We start from the raw sequence: 15,412 nt of genomic DNA, 5'->3' as shown, positions 1-15,412 counted from the left end.
ATGTACTTCTTCATGAATGTAAACACTCACTTGGATGTCATCTTGCTTCCTTCAGGTGAAGGTGGTGGAGCTGAAAGTGACGTGGATCACCAAGAGCTACTCGCCCAAAGGTTCTGACAGCGTTTATCCGCCTGCCTCCACCATCACACAGGAAAACCTCTGCAGGTCAGTGCAGTGACTCATCCACACGTGCCCACTGCAGCTACGTCTGCCTCCGTACACAAGCTGCTCTTGTTACCGTTGCTTATTGGGTGCAGTTTGCATCGTGTATTGATATCGTTTAGATTTTAAGTTAAAGTCATTCTCCCGTTTGGATTTAGGGTGAGGCGTCTGGGCTACTACGACCACACCCAGAGGCAGCTGGGAGAGAGGGCCCTCTACGTATTCCCGGCCAAAGGTGATGCCACACGCATCACCTGTGATGGACCTGAGGGCGCCCCTGTTTTGCCTGAAGACCCTGTTGCCAGAAAGGTGTGGATAAACTTGCACTGGTCTTTTCATGTGTTCTTAATTGGTTGTTTCCTTCTGTAAAGAGCTATTTTTTTCCCCAGAGGAGCACATTAGCACCTTAAACCAGCTGCTTTACACAAGAGCGGGGACGATCTCTGATGCTGGTGTATTTTCAGAGTGTTGCTCTCGAATGTTTGTTAACACTCAGTGTTAGAAGGACTGATAGCACCTAAAAACACTCTTTGATCATCTTCAAGCCTTTGCTCTATCTCACTGCTTGTGTGTGTGTGTGTGTGTGTGTGTGTGTGTGTGTGTGTGTGTGTGTGTGTGCGTGTGCGCAGTTGAAAAGGATGTTCAAGAAGGATTCTGGGAAGAAGACAGAGAACGCCGAATTACAAGGTGCCAAAACATCCAGAAGATCATAAAACACACACCCAGTAATACAGCATGTATCAAAAAGAGATCAGATTCAGAGAACTTTAAGAGGTGGAAGGATTCAGTCCCTTTTAATTTAAAAAAACATTTTTTTAAGGAGAATATTCTTGAGTCTATAATCTCCCCACCTCCTTATATTGTTTATTTCCAGTGGCTCTTATATACAATTCTAGCGTATATAAATAACCAGGTTTTGTACTATAGAGCCTCACCTGGTTTACAGAACCATAACTTCTTTGTTGCTAATTAAATTCTTTCTCAAATAGAATTTTGATGATTTTTCCTTTTGACTGGATGAATGTAAATAATCCTTTTTTAAATTTATTTCTTTTTTTACTTTGTTTCTCCCTGTAGGCGAGCACAGATCTGAACAGACCGACTCGAATCATCCCAACAACAACAACGGTCCCGCGGTTCCCGTTCAGAACGCTCCGGACTCGCAGAACGACGCCTCGGCTGAACACGGCGAGCAGGACGCTGATGACGAGGCTGCAGAGGAAACCGACGACACCAGGTCAGGGTCCTAGTTATTACCCTTTACAAAAACATTTATGCTGTCTAATTTATCTATAAGCAATTCTAAAATGCTCTAATATAATTTATTATAGCTTTGAGTCATTTTTATTCAAATTTAAGAAATTAAAAACTTGACACAATCCTTGTCAGTTTCCTTTAATAATAAGAAAAGTATCATTTATAATGTAAGGCATGTTTGAATGAATTCTGTGTTATGGTTTGGTAGAATCTCAACGATGTCTTTTTTTTTTTTTTTTTTCATCTTTTATTTCTGTGCTTTTAAAACAAACATCTATACAAACCGCTTCTTTGTAGATGTAAATAATTTTAAAATTCATAGTTAATTCGTGTGATATTTAATTTTTTTTTGAAAACATAAGTGAGGGCTTACCATTTTGGTCTAAAACTAAATGGAGGAGAATTAGGTTGACAGTAGGAAACGCTTTTAATATATATTTGTGATGATCCTCGTGAGTGGTTCAGTTAGATTACAGAGGTTACAGAGGGGGTTTTTTGCATTAGGAAATAAAAAGTCAGCTTTCTGTTATGTCAGAGTTGCTGCTAATTATTCTGCTTATTGTAATTAATCAGCTGAGATGCCTGGCAGATGTTTAGGTTCAGTGTACATCATTAATACAGCTGAGCTGCTTGTTAATTAAAATCAGTCGTGTGTGTGTGTGTGTGTGTGTGTGTTTACATATCTTTGTGGGGACCAAAAATTGTAAGTTTACTATGCTTGTGGGACCAACAGCCCTTATGGGGACAAAATCCAGGTCCCACGAGTTTGAAGGCATTTTGAGACTCAAAATGTGGTTTCAGTGTCAGGGTTGCAATAAGGTTATGGGTAGGTTTAGGCTAAGTGGCTAGAAAAAGCATTATGTCAATTATGTCCCCACAAAGATATGAAAACACAGCGTAAGTGTGAGATTCTGGGGAAAGTGAGATATCGGACAGCTCTACACATTTTAACTCTGTATTATATTAAACTGAAAGGGATGTAAATGTGTTTTGTTGGAAACCAGAGAGACTAAAGCCTGGTTTAGAGAAAGTAACAGTTCAGCTGAATCATCGTGTCTCGAACCAAAGACGGTCCCAGGACATGCATGTTGGGTTAATTGGTGACTCTAAATTGGTCATGGACATGAAGACTAAATGCTTAGAGTGCACAAAATAAAGTGCTGTATGCGCGTGTGAGTAAACAGTCCAAAGTGGAAATTTGAGCGGGAAAAACTGCTCTAAATGTGACTTCAACATCACGTGGAGCTTAAAAGCTTCATAAATGTGGGATTTATTGCAGATCTGTTGCACAGTTGTGTCTAAAATGTTTCCTGTATGTGTTGAGCGCATAAATTTATTGTTCAACACTGGACCCACTTTGTTTCTCATCATTTTATTACAGTTCAGACCAAAGACATCACTCAGTAAACCTAATACTGCACAGCCTGACTGAGGGGAAAAATGAGTTTTTGCATGCTTAATACACAGAAAATTGCATTTGCATAAAGAACTTGTTTCCCTCGCTGCAGCTCTTTAACGTCATCAGCGAGCTCCACAGCCTCCTCTCAGAGCGGCGGTCTGGGAACCAACCGCAAGAAGAGCATCCCGCTCTCCATCCGCAACCTGAAGAGGAAGCACAAGAAGAAGAGGACAAAGTTCTCCCGCGAATTCAAGCCCGGAGACCGGTGGGTTAAAATCACAAACGCCGGCACACGAGAGTAAATTCCATCTAGTTTCTTCTGTTTGTCACCAGAGTTAGCAGTCCACTGTTTATGTTTTTAGAGTTGTCTGTAAGAGACGTGGGAATGACACCTGTTCCTGTTAAATTTGCAGCTGCTTTCTCGGAAAGACCTGCCATCTCTCGCTTTGACTGCATGTCTGTCCATCCAGCTCTCATTTGTCTAAGGGTTTGCGACTCGATTCGTCAAGTCTTTCAGTAATGGTGTCATTTCCTCAACCACACAGACACACTCATACTCGGCTCACACGCTGCATTTGAGGTTAAGTGTAAGAGTGTTCCACTTTTGTACTGCACACTGTTATCACAATGGATGCAGCAGGACCAGACGGATGGCAGTGAAGCAGGATAAAAGTCATCTGAGGAAAACTGAGAAATCGGAGAGAAGATTGAGGTCTCTGCTGTCTTTTTCTTCTTCTTTTTTTTTTTTTTTTTTTTTTGCAGAGTGGCAGTGGAAGTCGTATCCACGAATACCACGGCTGATGTGATGTGGAAGGACGGCCGGGTGGAGAAGGGGATCCGATCGAACGACCTCTACCCCATCCAGCACCTGGACAGCCACGAGTTTTGCCCCGGCGACTTTGTAGTAGATAAACGACGTAAGGAAAAGCTTTTATCTCAGATTTGATCTCAGATTGGTGGGTATTTTTGTGTATGGGCCTCTCTGCCACTTAGTACCTGCAGTATGTAGGTCATTTTCTGTAACTGTGCCAAAGCGTCTCTGTAAAATGGACTGAATACACCGGGATTTACATCACAATGGTGATGTTACAGCCATGTACGGTAGTGCCATTCGGCAAATGAAAATGTTTTTATGTAGAATCCATAGAGGTTAACTTCACATCATAATATTCTTTAAAACGGGAATCCAAAAAGTACAGATATTTGTGTTTTACAGAGTTTACTTTGATCTCTAAGCTATGCATGTGTGCTCACCTCAGCCCAAGCGCTGCAGGACCCCGGGGTGTACGGCATGATCCAGTCTGGCGATCACAAAGGCAGAACGTGTGTGGTGAAATGGATCAAACTGAACTCCACCAGTGACGACGTGGAGGTCAGTCAGGAGGAAAAACAGCGATTGTGATTTAAAGCTTGTGAAAATCACAAGCTTTAATGTTTGAATGTTTGTGGGCGACAGAGGTACGAGGAGAAACAGGCCATAAACGTTTGTTTCTGTGTTGTTTAGGTCATCGGTTTGGAGGAGGATGTCAGTGTCTACGACATCGCTGATCATCCGGACTTTCACTTCCGCACGACCGACATCGTCATCAGAATATGGAACTCGGAAAACGGACAGAACGACTGTGAAAATGAGGTAAAGTGATGCGACCGACCGCCCAACACACGAAACACTCAGTTTTGTTTTATTTTTTTGTTTTTTTTAAGAGTCATGAAAATGACGCGTGTCTTTCTCCTGGACTGTAAAGGTTATGAGAACTCAAATCCAGACAAATCAAGTCCACATGTTAAGCCCACCTTCTTTGTAAGTTGAGGGCCTTCAGGGCTTCATTCATCAAGTTGTTATACAGAAAAATCGTAACGGCTGATTCTGAGGAGGTCAGGTGGAAATTTCTTTTCAGATTTGGGTGATTTTTACATGGAGTGAACCTCTACTGATTCCCAGCCTCGAAACAGTTTGCTTCTTTTGCACCTCTCCGTGGGGAAAAGTCAATATCAAATCCTAAAAAGGCTTTTTAGGCAGTACTTTACACACTAGCTGCTGCACTTTTGTCCCTCTTAGTCTTCATATTGTATTGTTGCTGATAATCGTCCCTATATTTGCCTCCTTTCAGACGTCAGTCGGTCAGGTGTACAGGGTGGATGTAAGCAGCAAAGTAGAGGTGGTGTGGGCAGACAATTCGAGGACCATTGTCCTGCCACAGGTAAGCAATTGAAGCTCATTGTGATGTCTGCGTAATCGCAGGTGAAACGTTTGTTTCTGACCCCCGATCGCTCTTGCAGCACCTCTACAACGTGGAATCGGAGATCGAGGAGACGGACTACGACTCGGTGGAAGAAACGAGCAGCGTTCTGTCGACCGAGGAGTGGGAGGACGAGAGCGACAGCTGGGAGACAGACAACGGTCTGACCCCAGAGGACGACAGCCACGTGAACAACGCGGATGCCACGGATACTGCAACGCCGACCCCGACGCCCACTGGCTCCACGACATTCATCATCCCACCGCAGGAGGGCAGCAAAGCCGGGGTTACCAGCCCCACCAAAGGAGTCTCAGGAGAGGAGGGCGAAGCGTCTATGGCGAGTCCTGCTTCTGGTGGAGGTAGGAACTCATTGGAAGAAGTTTCATCCACACAAAAAAAATATTAGTCTGGTCTTACGAGCTTATTTCAGACAGCTGTCATCAACAGCTGCAGAAAAAAGCTGCTGGTTGCAGCTGGATGGAGCTGTAACCAGTCAGCCATTAAATGGACCATGTGACGAACCACAGAGAAACAAGAAACCAACAGATGTTGGTTTATGAGCTCTCAGATACATCTGCCATCAAACTTTATAGTGCAGTTCATGTCTTTAGGCAAGTATTATGTATTCCAGTCACACGCTGCTCTAAAATTCTGCAAAACATCTCAGTATTTATCTTGATGGCATTTTCCTATATTATATTTCTCGCCTCTAGTTGTAGTTCACTATGACTCATCCACCGTCCTGCTGCCTTAAATACTTGTTAGATCAGCATGTTTGTTTATTAATCTGAAAATAACCCTCAACATGTTCAAATTTTCTTCTTTTTTGAATACTGGATGCTAAAAACTATGATACCTGGCTGTTTAAAAAAAAAAAGAAATTAACCTATAAACTGAAGACTCGTGGATGTTTTTCATGCAAAGAGTGAAGATATTAAAAAATATATAATGTGACGTCGTTTCTGGTATTTTGGTGGAATTTGTTGACCACATTTTATGGATTTATTTGCATTTATTTTGACTAGTTTGTGTATATAAAACAGTATATTTAAACCCCTTATAAAAAAATAAAAATAAGTCAAATGGAGCAAAAACAATAAAAAAAATTTGATGCAGTCAATAATCAAAATCACACGGTGCTTTCGCATCAAAGAAACAGTTTCTGTCTTTTGCTGTAAACTGCTTTTGTGGTCATTTTGTCGGCTTGTGTCTGAACCGCTGCAGGAGGAGCTGTGAACGGAGCGGAGAAACCCGGTAAGGATGGAGCCTCTCGGGGCTTCAGGGAGTTGAAAGAGGCGCTGAAGATCCTGGAGAGCTTGAAGAATATGACTGTGGAGCAGCTCTGGACCGGTGGCTCCCCAACCTCCCCGACCTCCGTCGAACCCGCTTCCATGACTAACGTGGCGAGTTCGGTGACGCCGACGACCCAAGAAAAACCGACCAAGGAGAAACGCTTCCTAGACGATATCAAGAAGCTCCAGGAAAACCTGAGGAAGACTCTGGACAACGTGGCCATCGTGGAGGAGGAGAAGATGGAAGCTGTGGTGGAGGCAGTGGGGAGTGTGGGAGCAGGGATGGAGGCGGGTGTTAAACAGGTGTGTACAATCATTTTGCTCTTACCTCGTTTAGATATCTCCGCTCATTAGACCGCGTCTTACCTGTCGCTGCGTTACAGGCAGAGAGAGCTGGAGATGAAAAGCCCCAGCAGGAGGCGCAGACACCCGTAGGTCAGCAGGAGTGGCCCAGTGAGATTCTCAGTGACACGCCGGTACTGTGCCAGCAGAGCGGCGGCAAACCCGGTGTGACATTTACCAGTGCCAAGGGGGAGGTGTTCTCGGTGCTAGAGTGGGCACCAGGTAAGACATTCAGATGTGTAACCTGTGACTCTCTTCCCCCCCCACGCTTGTTGTCTTTGTTTTACACCATCTATCCTCCTCCAGATCTCCTTTGGTTTTATTTTTCCAGTGTCTTGATCTTTACTGAACCTTGCTCGACTGTCTGAGGCAGGAATTTCTGTCTGTTAACTTTACAAAGAAAAAGTACTGACAAACCACATAAATGCGCTGAGATGTTGCTGTTGGTTTTTCTCCAGAGCTGAAAAATGAAGTAAACTTGAAATGTTAAAAAAGTGCACTTCCTTTAAGCTGGCTTCAAAAATAGAGACAACAGAAGTTTATTTACAGCCTGCAGGAAAACCGTTATGGCCTCTGCGGATGGTTTCCCAAACTCGCCGTAGCTGATAACTAAACACCCCGCCCCCTCATCCAAATATGGTCAATTTTGGCTCCAAAACACAAACACAGCTGCGGCCAAAACACAGATGTTGAGTCCATGTTTGCTTTATATGGTTTATGGGCACAATTGGGTGGTTTACATGATCGGTGTAGCTGAACCCGTAAGTCCAGTAGAGACCTGCAGATCGTTCAGGAGGACAGAGGATGAACGGCAAATACAATAAATATACACGTCGTGTCAGAAGTGGGTCAGATCACCATCAGCCTGATCTGCTGCTTTAGGATTTATTTTTTCCCTGCATGGTTTTCACTAACACAGTCGCACCTGTGAACGCATCGTTTTGTGTACTGAATGCTCAGTTAATTGTGTAGATTTCTTTCTTACTGTGGTCGTGTTCAGTCATCATTCGTCGCCGTCCTCCTTTCTGTCTCTCACAGAAACTCACTCGTTTAAGAAAATGGAGTTCCAGCCTGCGGAGGCGAAGAAGTTCTTCAGCACGGTGAGGAAGGAAATGGCTCTGCTAGCGACATCGCTGCCTGATGGCATCATGGTCAAAACCTTTGAGGACCGCATGGTGGGTTTCCTGTCATTAATGCCGGGAAAGTAAAGCAGTGCATGCTTTTATTGTCATTTTTCAGAATTAAACTTTTCTGCTTTTCCTGATTTTCCACCTTTGGTTTCTTCTCGGAAACAGAAAGTTTGTGAGCGTGTCTGAAGGCTTAAAAGGGGAGGAGCTAAATTGTCTTGTTTACAGTGTAGATTAATTGAAGAGCTGAGTTGAAGGTTGCGTAAAAGCTGAGGATTATTTTGAACTGTAGGTTATGCAAAGCTAGTGTAGTGGAGTCAAAGAGTAAAAATATGGAGCAGGAAATGATCCCAATCATTAAACAGATTATTCTTCTTTAGTAATATGCTCCAAATTTGGACAGTTTCATTTAATGCTGGAAAATCTGTAGATTTACTAAAAGACACTAAACAAGGACACAAATTTACCACCACCTTCATATTTAGGTGAAATCAACCATTTGTAGATATGTAGTAATTCAAAAGCCTTTGTTTTTCTCCGCTGTATTAAAAAAATGCCTTCAGCAGAGATTCAAGGCCACAAATGTGCAGAAAATATTTTCATTCCTTTTACACAACTTACATTTTTAAGTTGGAAAAAGTCGTTTTGACAGCATAAAATTAAATTGCTAGTTCTTAAAAGCCTCATGATCACTAATGGGCCTTTTTCAAACCCAAATGCCAGCATGAGGTTTAAAAGTATTAATAAAAGAATAAATATTTAAAAAATTACAGGGAATGAAAGGTAGAAGCAGCCAGGCTTTACTCTTACGTCTGCTGCGCTGTACTTTGTTCTGCTATCTCATACGTATTCTCCTGCAGACGCCTGAACATCGGCCTCCTTTAGATTACAACATCAAACATGTTGTACTTTTCTTTTGTCGCTCCACCACAGGACCTGTTCTCGGCTCTGATCAAAGGGCCGACTCGTACGCCCTACGAGGACGGTGTGTTCCTGTTTGACATCCAGCTGCCTAACATCTACCCAGCTGTGCCGCCTCTGTTTCGATACCTGTCCCAGTGCAGCGGCCGCCTCAATCCCAACCTCTACGACAACGGCAAGGTCTGCGTCAGCCTGCTGGGCACCTGGATAGGCAAGGTGAGTGCCGGAGGTGTGGACAGCCTCAAGATGGTCTTTGTAGCCCGAGCACATGATTCAGAGTATTCTCAGTGGACTTTTATCAGGTCACTGCAGTACGGTGTTCACCAATCTGTCCCTCTTCTTCATCACCCAATCATAAACAACATCAGTGAAGTGTGTTTCTCCAAACTTCAGCCTGAAAGATTCAGTTGATCACCCTGAAGTGTTTTTGTTAAACCAGTTTAAACTTTTAAATTAATTGGACTTGGCAGTCAGTAGAGTCTTTCTGGTGTGTCTGATGTACGAGGTGTCACATTTCAGATTTTCCTGATTGTAGTAGGTTGGTTTTTTGTTTTGTTTTTTTCCACTGTTGCTTCAGTGTGGCTGATTCAACCACTATGGATGATTAGAGTGGTGTGGATTTCAGGGTGGATATATGACTCTTGGCAAGAGGGGGAAGGAAAAACTCCCTTTTAACAGGAAGAAACCTCCTACAGAACCAGGCTCAGGGAAGAGAAGAGGGAGACAAGATAGCTGGAGACACGGAGAATAACACACATTTCTTTCACCTTTAATGAAAAGAATAGAGGACTAACTTAGAAACAGCACTGTAACTGTAACCAACCAGGTTATAGTTACAGTTAAACTCTCAACATATGAACCTAAAGTACGAATTGTATAACTGCTGAATGTTTTGGGGTTTAAAGTGTCCGGGCTGCACACACACAGTACCTTTTGGATGTTTTATTGTAATCTAATGTGAGAAAAGTGTAATCTGGGGATGACTTTACTTTAGCTTATTGTAGCGTTAAGTGAACTGTTCACTAGTCAGAGACGTCAGTGCTGAGCTGTTTTAATGCTGCTGTGATCTGCAGGGCACTGAGAGATGGACCAGCAAGTCCAGCCTGTTGCAAGTCCTCATCTCGATACAAGGTTAGTGCAATCACACACCCACACACACAGATTGTGCATCCATCACTACAGAGGACCTCACACTGACTCACTTTCATTTCCTGCAGATTTTCTCTCACCCTGGTCTAACCTTTACTTACTCTGACCTCTAAAGCTTGCATTCCTAACTTAACAAAGTACATTGTCCTCACAAGGAAGACACGTCCCCACAATGTGAACATGAAACTGATGTAGGTCCCCAGATTGCTGTAATACCAAGCACACACACACACACACTGCTGCTTCTCTTCTCTGCAGCTGAAAATGTTTTATTCATGTTTTCATTTGCTCAGAAGTTACTCAACTAAATATATCTGCCTCACACACAGACATGACACCATGTCCATACAACATCTGCAGCCTGCCAGACTAACAGAATCCAGGTTTTAAATCTCGGATATCTTTTAGCTTCAAATGTTGCAGTTGAATTAGCAGATTTCACAGTCTTGAGCTATTTTTCTGTTTTTCACAAATCCTGATTCGATGTGTGCCTGCAGGCCTTATCCTCGTCAATGAGCCTTACTACAACGAGGCCGGCTTCGACAGTGACCGAGGCCTCCAGGAGGGATACGAGAACAGTCGCTGCTACAATGAGATGGCTCTGATCAAGATGGTGCAGTCTATGACGCAACTCCTCCAGAATCCCATTGAGGTCTTCAAGCAGGAGATCCAGGAGCACTTTGTTTCTAATGGCTGGCGGCTCGTCCACCGGCTGGAGTCGTGGCTGGAGCTGCACGACTCTGCGGAGCGAGGGCAGGCCGCACACCCGTACTCCAGGGCTCAGCACTCCAAGGACCGACCTTCATCTGTGGAGCCTCTGGATGAGCAGCTGGCCCTGGGATCGGGGCCCGTGGCGGTGGCCCACAGCAGCCCCGGTAAGGCGGGGGAGGAGGGATACATGGGAGCAGGCGTCACCAGTATTATGGAGGAGGAGCTGGAGGATTCAGGACTGAGTCCCTCCACCACAGCAGCCTCTCAGCAGGAGCTGGGCAACAACTCAGACTGCGACAGCAACCTGGGGAACAGCTCTCTGGGCAGTGAAAACAGGGGCAGCGCTGCGGGGCCCGGCTCCGTAAGCCGCACCGGGACGTCCGAGTTGGGTTCTGCCGCAGCGAGCGTAGGAGGGGCGGGCTCCTCGGGGAGCCAGCCAGTGGTGAGACCAAAGAAAAGGAGAAAGAGCTACCGAAGCTTCCTCCCGGAGGGCAGCGGTTACCCCGACATCGGCTTCCCGCTCTTCCCGCTTTCAAAGGGATTCGTGAAGAGCGTCCGAGGCGTGCTGCAGCAGTACCGAGCTGCGCTGGCAGCCGCAGGCATCCCCGAGCACACAGAGGACAAGTAAGTGCCTCCTCATCCTTTCCCAGTATGCCACTGCACTGTTCCCTGCTCCTTTTCCTCCTCTTCTTCTACCTTTTCATCCGCCTCAAGCCGTCGAGGAGGATCCATTACTTGTTGTCTGGGAGAGGGGGGCTACAGCTTTCTGTCTGCTGTACCCCTGTCCAGAGCTGCACTAAGCCCCCAGCACTGCCCACATTTTTAACCTTTACCTCCATTTCTTAGTCTTTACTGCTCCTGCTGCCCTGAACTCCACAACATTCTGCCTTTTCTTGCCCCCATAATCGAACCACGATTGCAAGAGAGCCGCACCTTTGATCGGGAGCGTGAGCGGGCTCTGCTCGGGACGACGATTTGATCATGTTTTTGTTTCCTTCAGTGTCCCTGCAGACGAGTGCGAAGCATAAAGAGCGACTCACCCACCTGCACACACACCTGAGGGAGCTGCCTCGTCATTCACACACTGTCATCTTTTCATGGACGCAGGTTAAAAAAAAAAAAAAAAAAAAAAAACAGAAAAGGGGGGGAAAAAAGTGGCGCCAGTAAGAACTGTGGTGGCGTGGATGCAAAAAGAAAAAAAAAAAAAGAGTGAGATGAGGAATCAGTGCCATGTCCTCTCCTACACCCCCTCTCATGATCCCACTAGCCTCCAGCATCCTCTGCCGTATGGGGGGGGGGGGGATTTGCCGGATGAAGAAGTAACTGGGTACCACTGGAAAAACTGCACAGCCCAGCTCCCGGTCAGCGACGGGTCGACTGCAGCTATCTGTAGCACTACTGATGTTATCACTGTACCATCCTGCACTACAACGAGCGAACGAACGAAAGGACAATCAAGTTTGGGAGAGGCGACGCGCATAAAACCACTTTTTCTCACCGGTTGTTACGCTTTCTGCCAAATTCTCTCTGTTCACACACTCACGCGAATCTTCACAGAAGAACAGGCCGAACGTCAGTAAAACTGCCAACCACAGACCACTTCTACCACCACACGCTCGCTGGCATCTTCCTTCGCTCATCACCGGAGCACGCGGCGAACATCGAGTGGCAAAGTTTACATACGAATCAACCTCCGGAGGTTTGGAGCTGTTTGGTGTGCGTGCAGAGGAGCACGCGGTGCGGCCAGTCGGGCGAGTGTATGTGGCGCAGTTTAGTCGGAGGATTTATCAAGGCGGTTCGTACGCCAACGTCGAACTTTTGATCCATTTCAGGTGGTTTTACTCACTGAACTGTAGTCAACCCCACATCACTGCAGATGACACAACTTAAACAATGAAAAACGACAACAAAAAAAATCCACACGGCATCCATTCCGCCATCTCATGTCAACATGTTGCCTTACTTGAATTGTTCTTAATGATCTCTTGTGTACAGAGCTGCTTGTGTCTTGCTTTACTCATTAACCCACGCAGGCCTGGACACGCATTAAAAACCACTAAAATCCTGCTCCAGTGTTTTTTGTTTTTTTCCCTTCTCTCATTCCCCTTCCCACCGCTGCCGTGTTCTGATTCGTTCCCCCTCCAAACTGCACGTGCCCAGTTGAATTAGATCAGAACGTAAACTGCAGTCGAGTATGAATGTTGATGATATAATTAATCTGCCTAATTGTTCATTTCTAGTTAGTTTTCTGATTCAAGTGGCCAATGGGATGACGCCTCTACAGTAAATATCTTACATTTGGATGAAAGGAGAAAAAAAAGGGGTTTTAGCTACAAAGTTTCCACAAAGCTGTGAAACTCAAACCTTTGGGTCCAATCGTGCTTCCTGAGGAAAATCTGCATTCTGTGTTTACAACTTTTGAAAGAATTGCATTCGTTATTCTTATTCTACTAAATATTATTAGTAATTATTATTATTGGACAGGTCAGACATGCCCTGTGATGCTTTAATAGCGCTGCCTGTGCTGATCTGTGATGCTGAGAAGTGTTTGTGGATGAGAAAGCAGTAACAGAAGAGTATGAAAGTATAGAAACAACAAGCCAAGAGCCGCTGCGTTTAGAGACTTACAATAATTAATAAACGAATAAACATGAGGGTATTTTTTGTTTTGTATTGTCTTCCATTTTTTTTTACCCCCCCCCCTTTTTTTTTTCTTTTCTTCCCCCTGTATCAGATGTGGAAATCAGGCATCCGTGATTTGTTTTCCTCTTCTCAGATTTTACTTTTTTCATGATTTCACTGCCTTTACTGCTGCCTCTAGCATCGTTTCCCTCTTCTTTTTTTTTTTTTTTTTTTCTTTTTTTTACCTCCTGTCATCATGCTGCTGTTCGTAAAATGTCGCACATCTCAAGAGGAGCGTGTTTCCCTCCCCGGCTCCACCGAGAACCAGGAGGTGACATTACTCCCGCCATCTTCATCTTTCGCCCTCGTCCTCATTTATCAACAGAAGCATTAACAGAAAATGTGAATCCATCTCTAGATCTCAAAATAAAAGTCCGACAGGATATCAAGCCCATGACGCTTTGTATAATTTTCTGTGTATGTGTGTATATTCTTCAGATTGAAACCATTATTATTATTATTATTATTATTATTATTAATGCGAGAGGTTTGTTTTACAGCCAAAGCATGTAACATTGTTGCTTTAAGCCTTTCGAATGGGCTACACACAAGACTTGACTGTACGATGTCTACATTTCCACAGTGGCCTGTTATTGATATAATATTTAAAAAAACAAACAAAAAAAAGGAACTCAGTTATAATTTGTAGCCTGATTCCCTCTGTACAGACATCATGACTATATTGAAATATATGAATACATACAGTATATATTTAACACAAACTTGAGTTGTGATGAGTCGGGGCGTAGAGTATGTACAAAATGCTGAGTGTGTATTGTACTTATTGTTTCATCTTTTTAATGGTTTACTTTTGTTGCTTTAAGACGACTGTACAGTGATGTATTAAACTTTGCAAGCATTACCATAGAAGCTTTGTGGCTTTATTTGTGCCGGATACAAAAATAAGAAGAAGGAAATCACCTGAAAAGTACAAACTCGGTAATGAATGAATGTTATTAAAGGCGACCTGCTCCACTTTTAACCTGTTTCTCTGTCAGATACAAGCTCTTACAGTGACTTTTTATTTTTTTTGTACCTGTATGATGTCAGAAAGAAGGGAGGTCCTGAATATCATTATCTTAGGCACAGAAGCTCCACCCACCTGCTGTTCAAACCTTCTGTTTGCAAGTTGCAGTCAATCAGAAAAAAGTTGGGTTAAAGGGGGAGGAGCTAAAAGGTCCAGTGTGAATCAAGCCTGCTGCTGTAGTGGAGGACATGCTGGAAATGAACAGGTTCAATTACCTGTGTATCCAAACCCTGATGCAGCTGTGAACGGGAAAGAAAAACAAAGTATGCAGGTGTACGGAGCGGCACATGAGCACGGATGATCGTTTTCTTAACGCTGGATTATCAACCTGTCCGGAGGGAACTTTGCTTCTTGTCCATTGTTTGGATGAGCTCCAGCCTCACCTGTTATCCTACTTGGACAGGTGATTAGGAAGTTGGTGGTTGAATGCACTGGTCTGACTGTTTAAGAAATTGGTCCCTTTTCATTGGGTTGAATTAAAGAGTTATGGCTGCTGTAGAGATGAATATGGCAAAGCCTCGGGGCTAGTTCAGCTACACTGCCTCAAACACACGAATGGTTTGAAACATTGAGAGATGCTGTGTTGTAGTTTTTTTTTGTTTTTCCCTCCAGATGATGAAGCTGAAATGCTCTCAGACCGGGTCGAGGTCAAAATGAAGGCGCCAGCGTCTCCAGGTGTTTAAACCAAAATAAATCCGTATCTGTGAAACTGAGATTTCGAGTCAGCAGAGGCAGAAAATTTAATAAAACAAATTGATTTTCCTGCAGCCCATCAGCTGAGATTGTCATATGAACATCATGGGCATGAATGTCATAATTTTGGGCTCTTGATGAGTTCTTTTTTCTAGGGTTGGGATGATTGTACAGCATCTTTAATCATTTTAAAAAACAAGAATTAGGTGTGCTAGTTTGAATTTATGTTGGATTTTCTCTAATCCACCCAGGGCTAAAATGTATCCGCCTTTATCTACTTTAAAAAAAATAATAATTGTGTGTTCGGCATCATTAGTGTGTTGGAAGATCTGTGTCCACGTTTCAACTGTCTAGCTCTTGATTTGAGGGGAAGCTGAAGAATTTGGAGGGGTAGTCTTTCTTTATTATTC

At 44.0% G+C, this 15,412-nt stretch overlaps 1 protein-coding gene across 1 annotated transcript in view; it reads left to right on the top strand.

The window, feature by feature from the left end:
• ube2o (ubiquitin-conjugating enzyme E2O) overlaps positions 1-14,144 on the top strand; it is a 45,638-nt gene extending 31,494 nt beyond the window's left edge. The window contains exons 7-23 of the mRNA XM_085277305.1: positions 56-165; positions 321-471; positions 792-849; positions 1,240-1,399; positions 2,928-3,083; positions 3,581-3,735; positions 4,078-4,190; positions 4,323-4,451; positions 4,930-5,019; positions 5,099-5,417; positions 6,283-6,653; positions 6,734-6,914; positions 7,731-7,867; positions 8,753-8,956; positions 9,814-9,871; positions 10,387-11,224; positions 11,601-14,144. Coding sequence (XP_085133431.1) covers positions 56-165; positions 321-471; positions 792-849; positions 1,240-1,399; positions 2,928-3,083; positions 3,581-3,735; positions 4,078-4,190; positions 4,323-4,451; positions 4,930-5,019; positions 5,099-5,417; positions 6,283-6,653; positions 6,734-6,914; positions 7,731-7,867; positions 8,753-8,956; positions 9,814-9,871; positions 10,387-11,224; positions 11,601-11,628 — 3,258 coding nt within the window. The 3' untranslated portion in view covers positions 11,629-14,144. The remainder of the gene's footprint in view (positions 1-55; positions 166-320; positions 472-791; positions 850-1,239; positions 1,400-2,927; positions 3,084-3,580; positions 3,736-4,077; positions 4,191-4,322; positions 4,452-4,929; positions 5,020-5,098; positions 5,418-6,282; positions 6,654-6,733; positions 6,915-7,730; positions 7,868-8,752; positions 8,957-9,813; positions 9,872-10,386; positions 11,225-11,600) is intronic.
• The last annotated feature ends 1,268 nt before the right edge of the window (positions 14,145-15,412 follow it).

Source organism: Mchenga conophoros, linkage group LG6 (assembly GCF_057382185.1).
Source record: "Mchenga conophoros isolate Kocher_MC1m ecotype Shallow Benthic linkage group LG6, M_conophoros_male_GT1.1, whole genome shotgun sequence".
Lineage (NCBI taxonomy): Eukaryota > Metazoa > Chordata > Actinopteri > Cichliformes > Cichlidae > Mchenga > Mchenga conophoros.
This window is presented reverse-complemented; position numbering and strand designations above follow the sequence as displayed.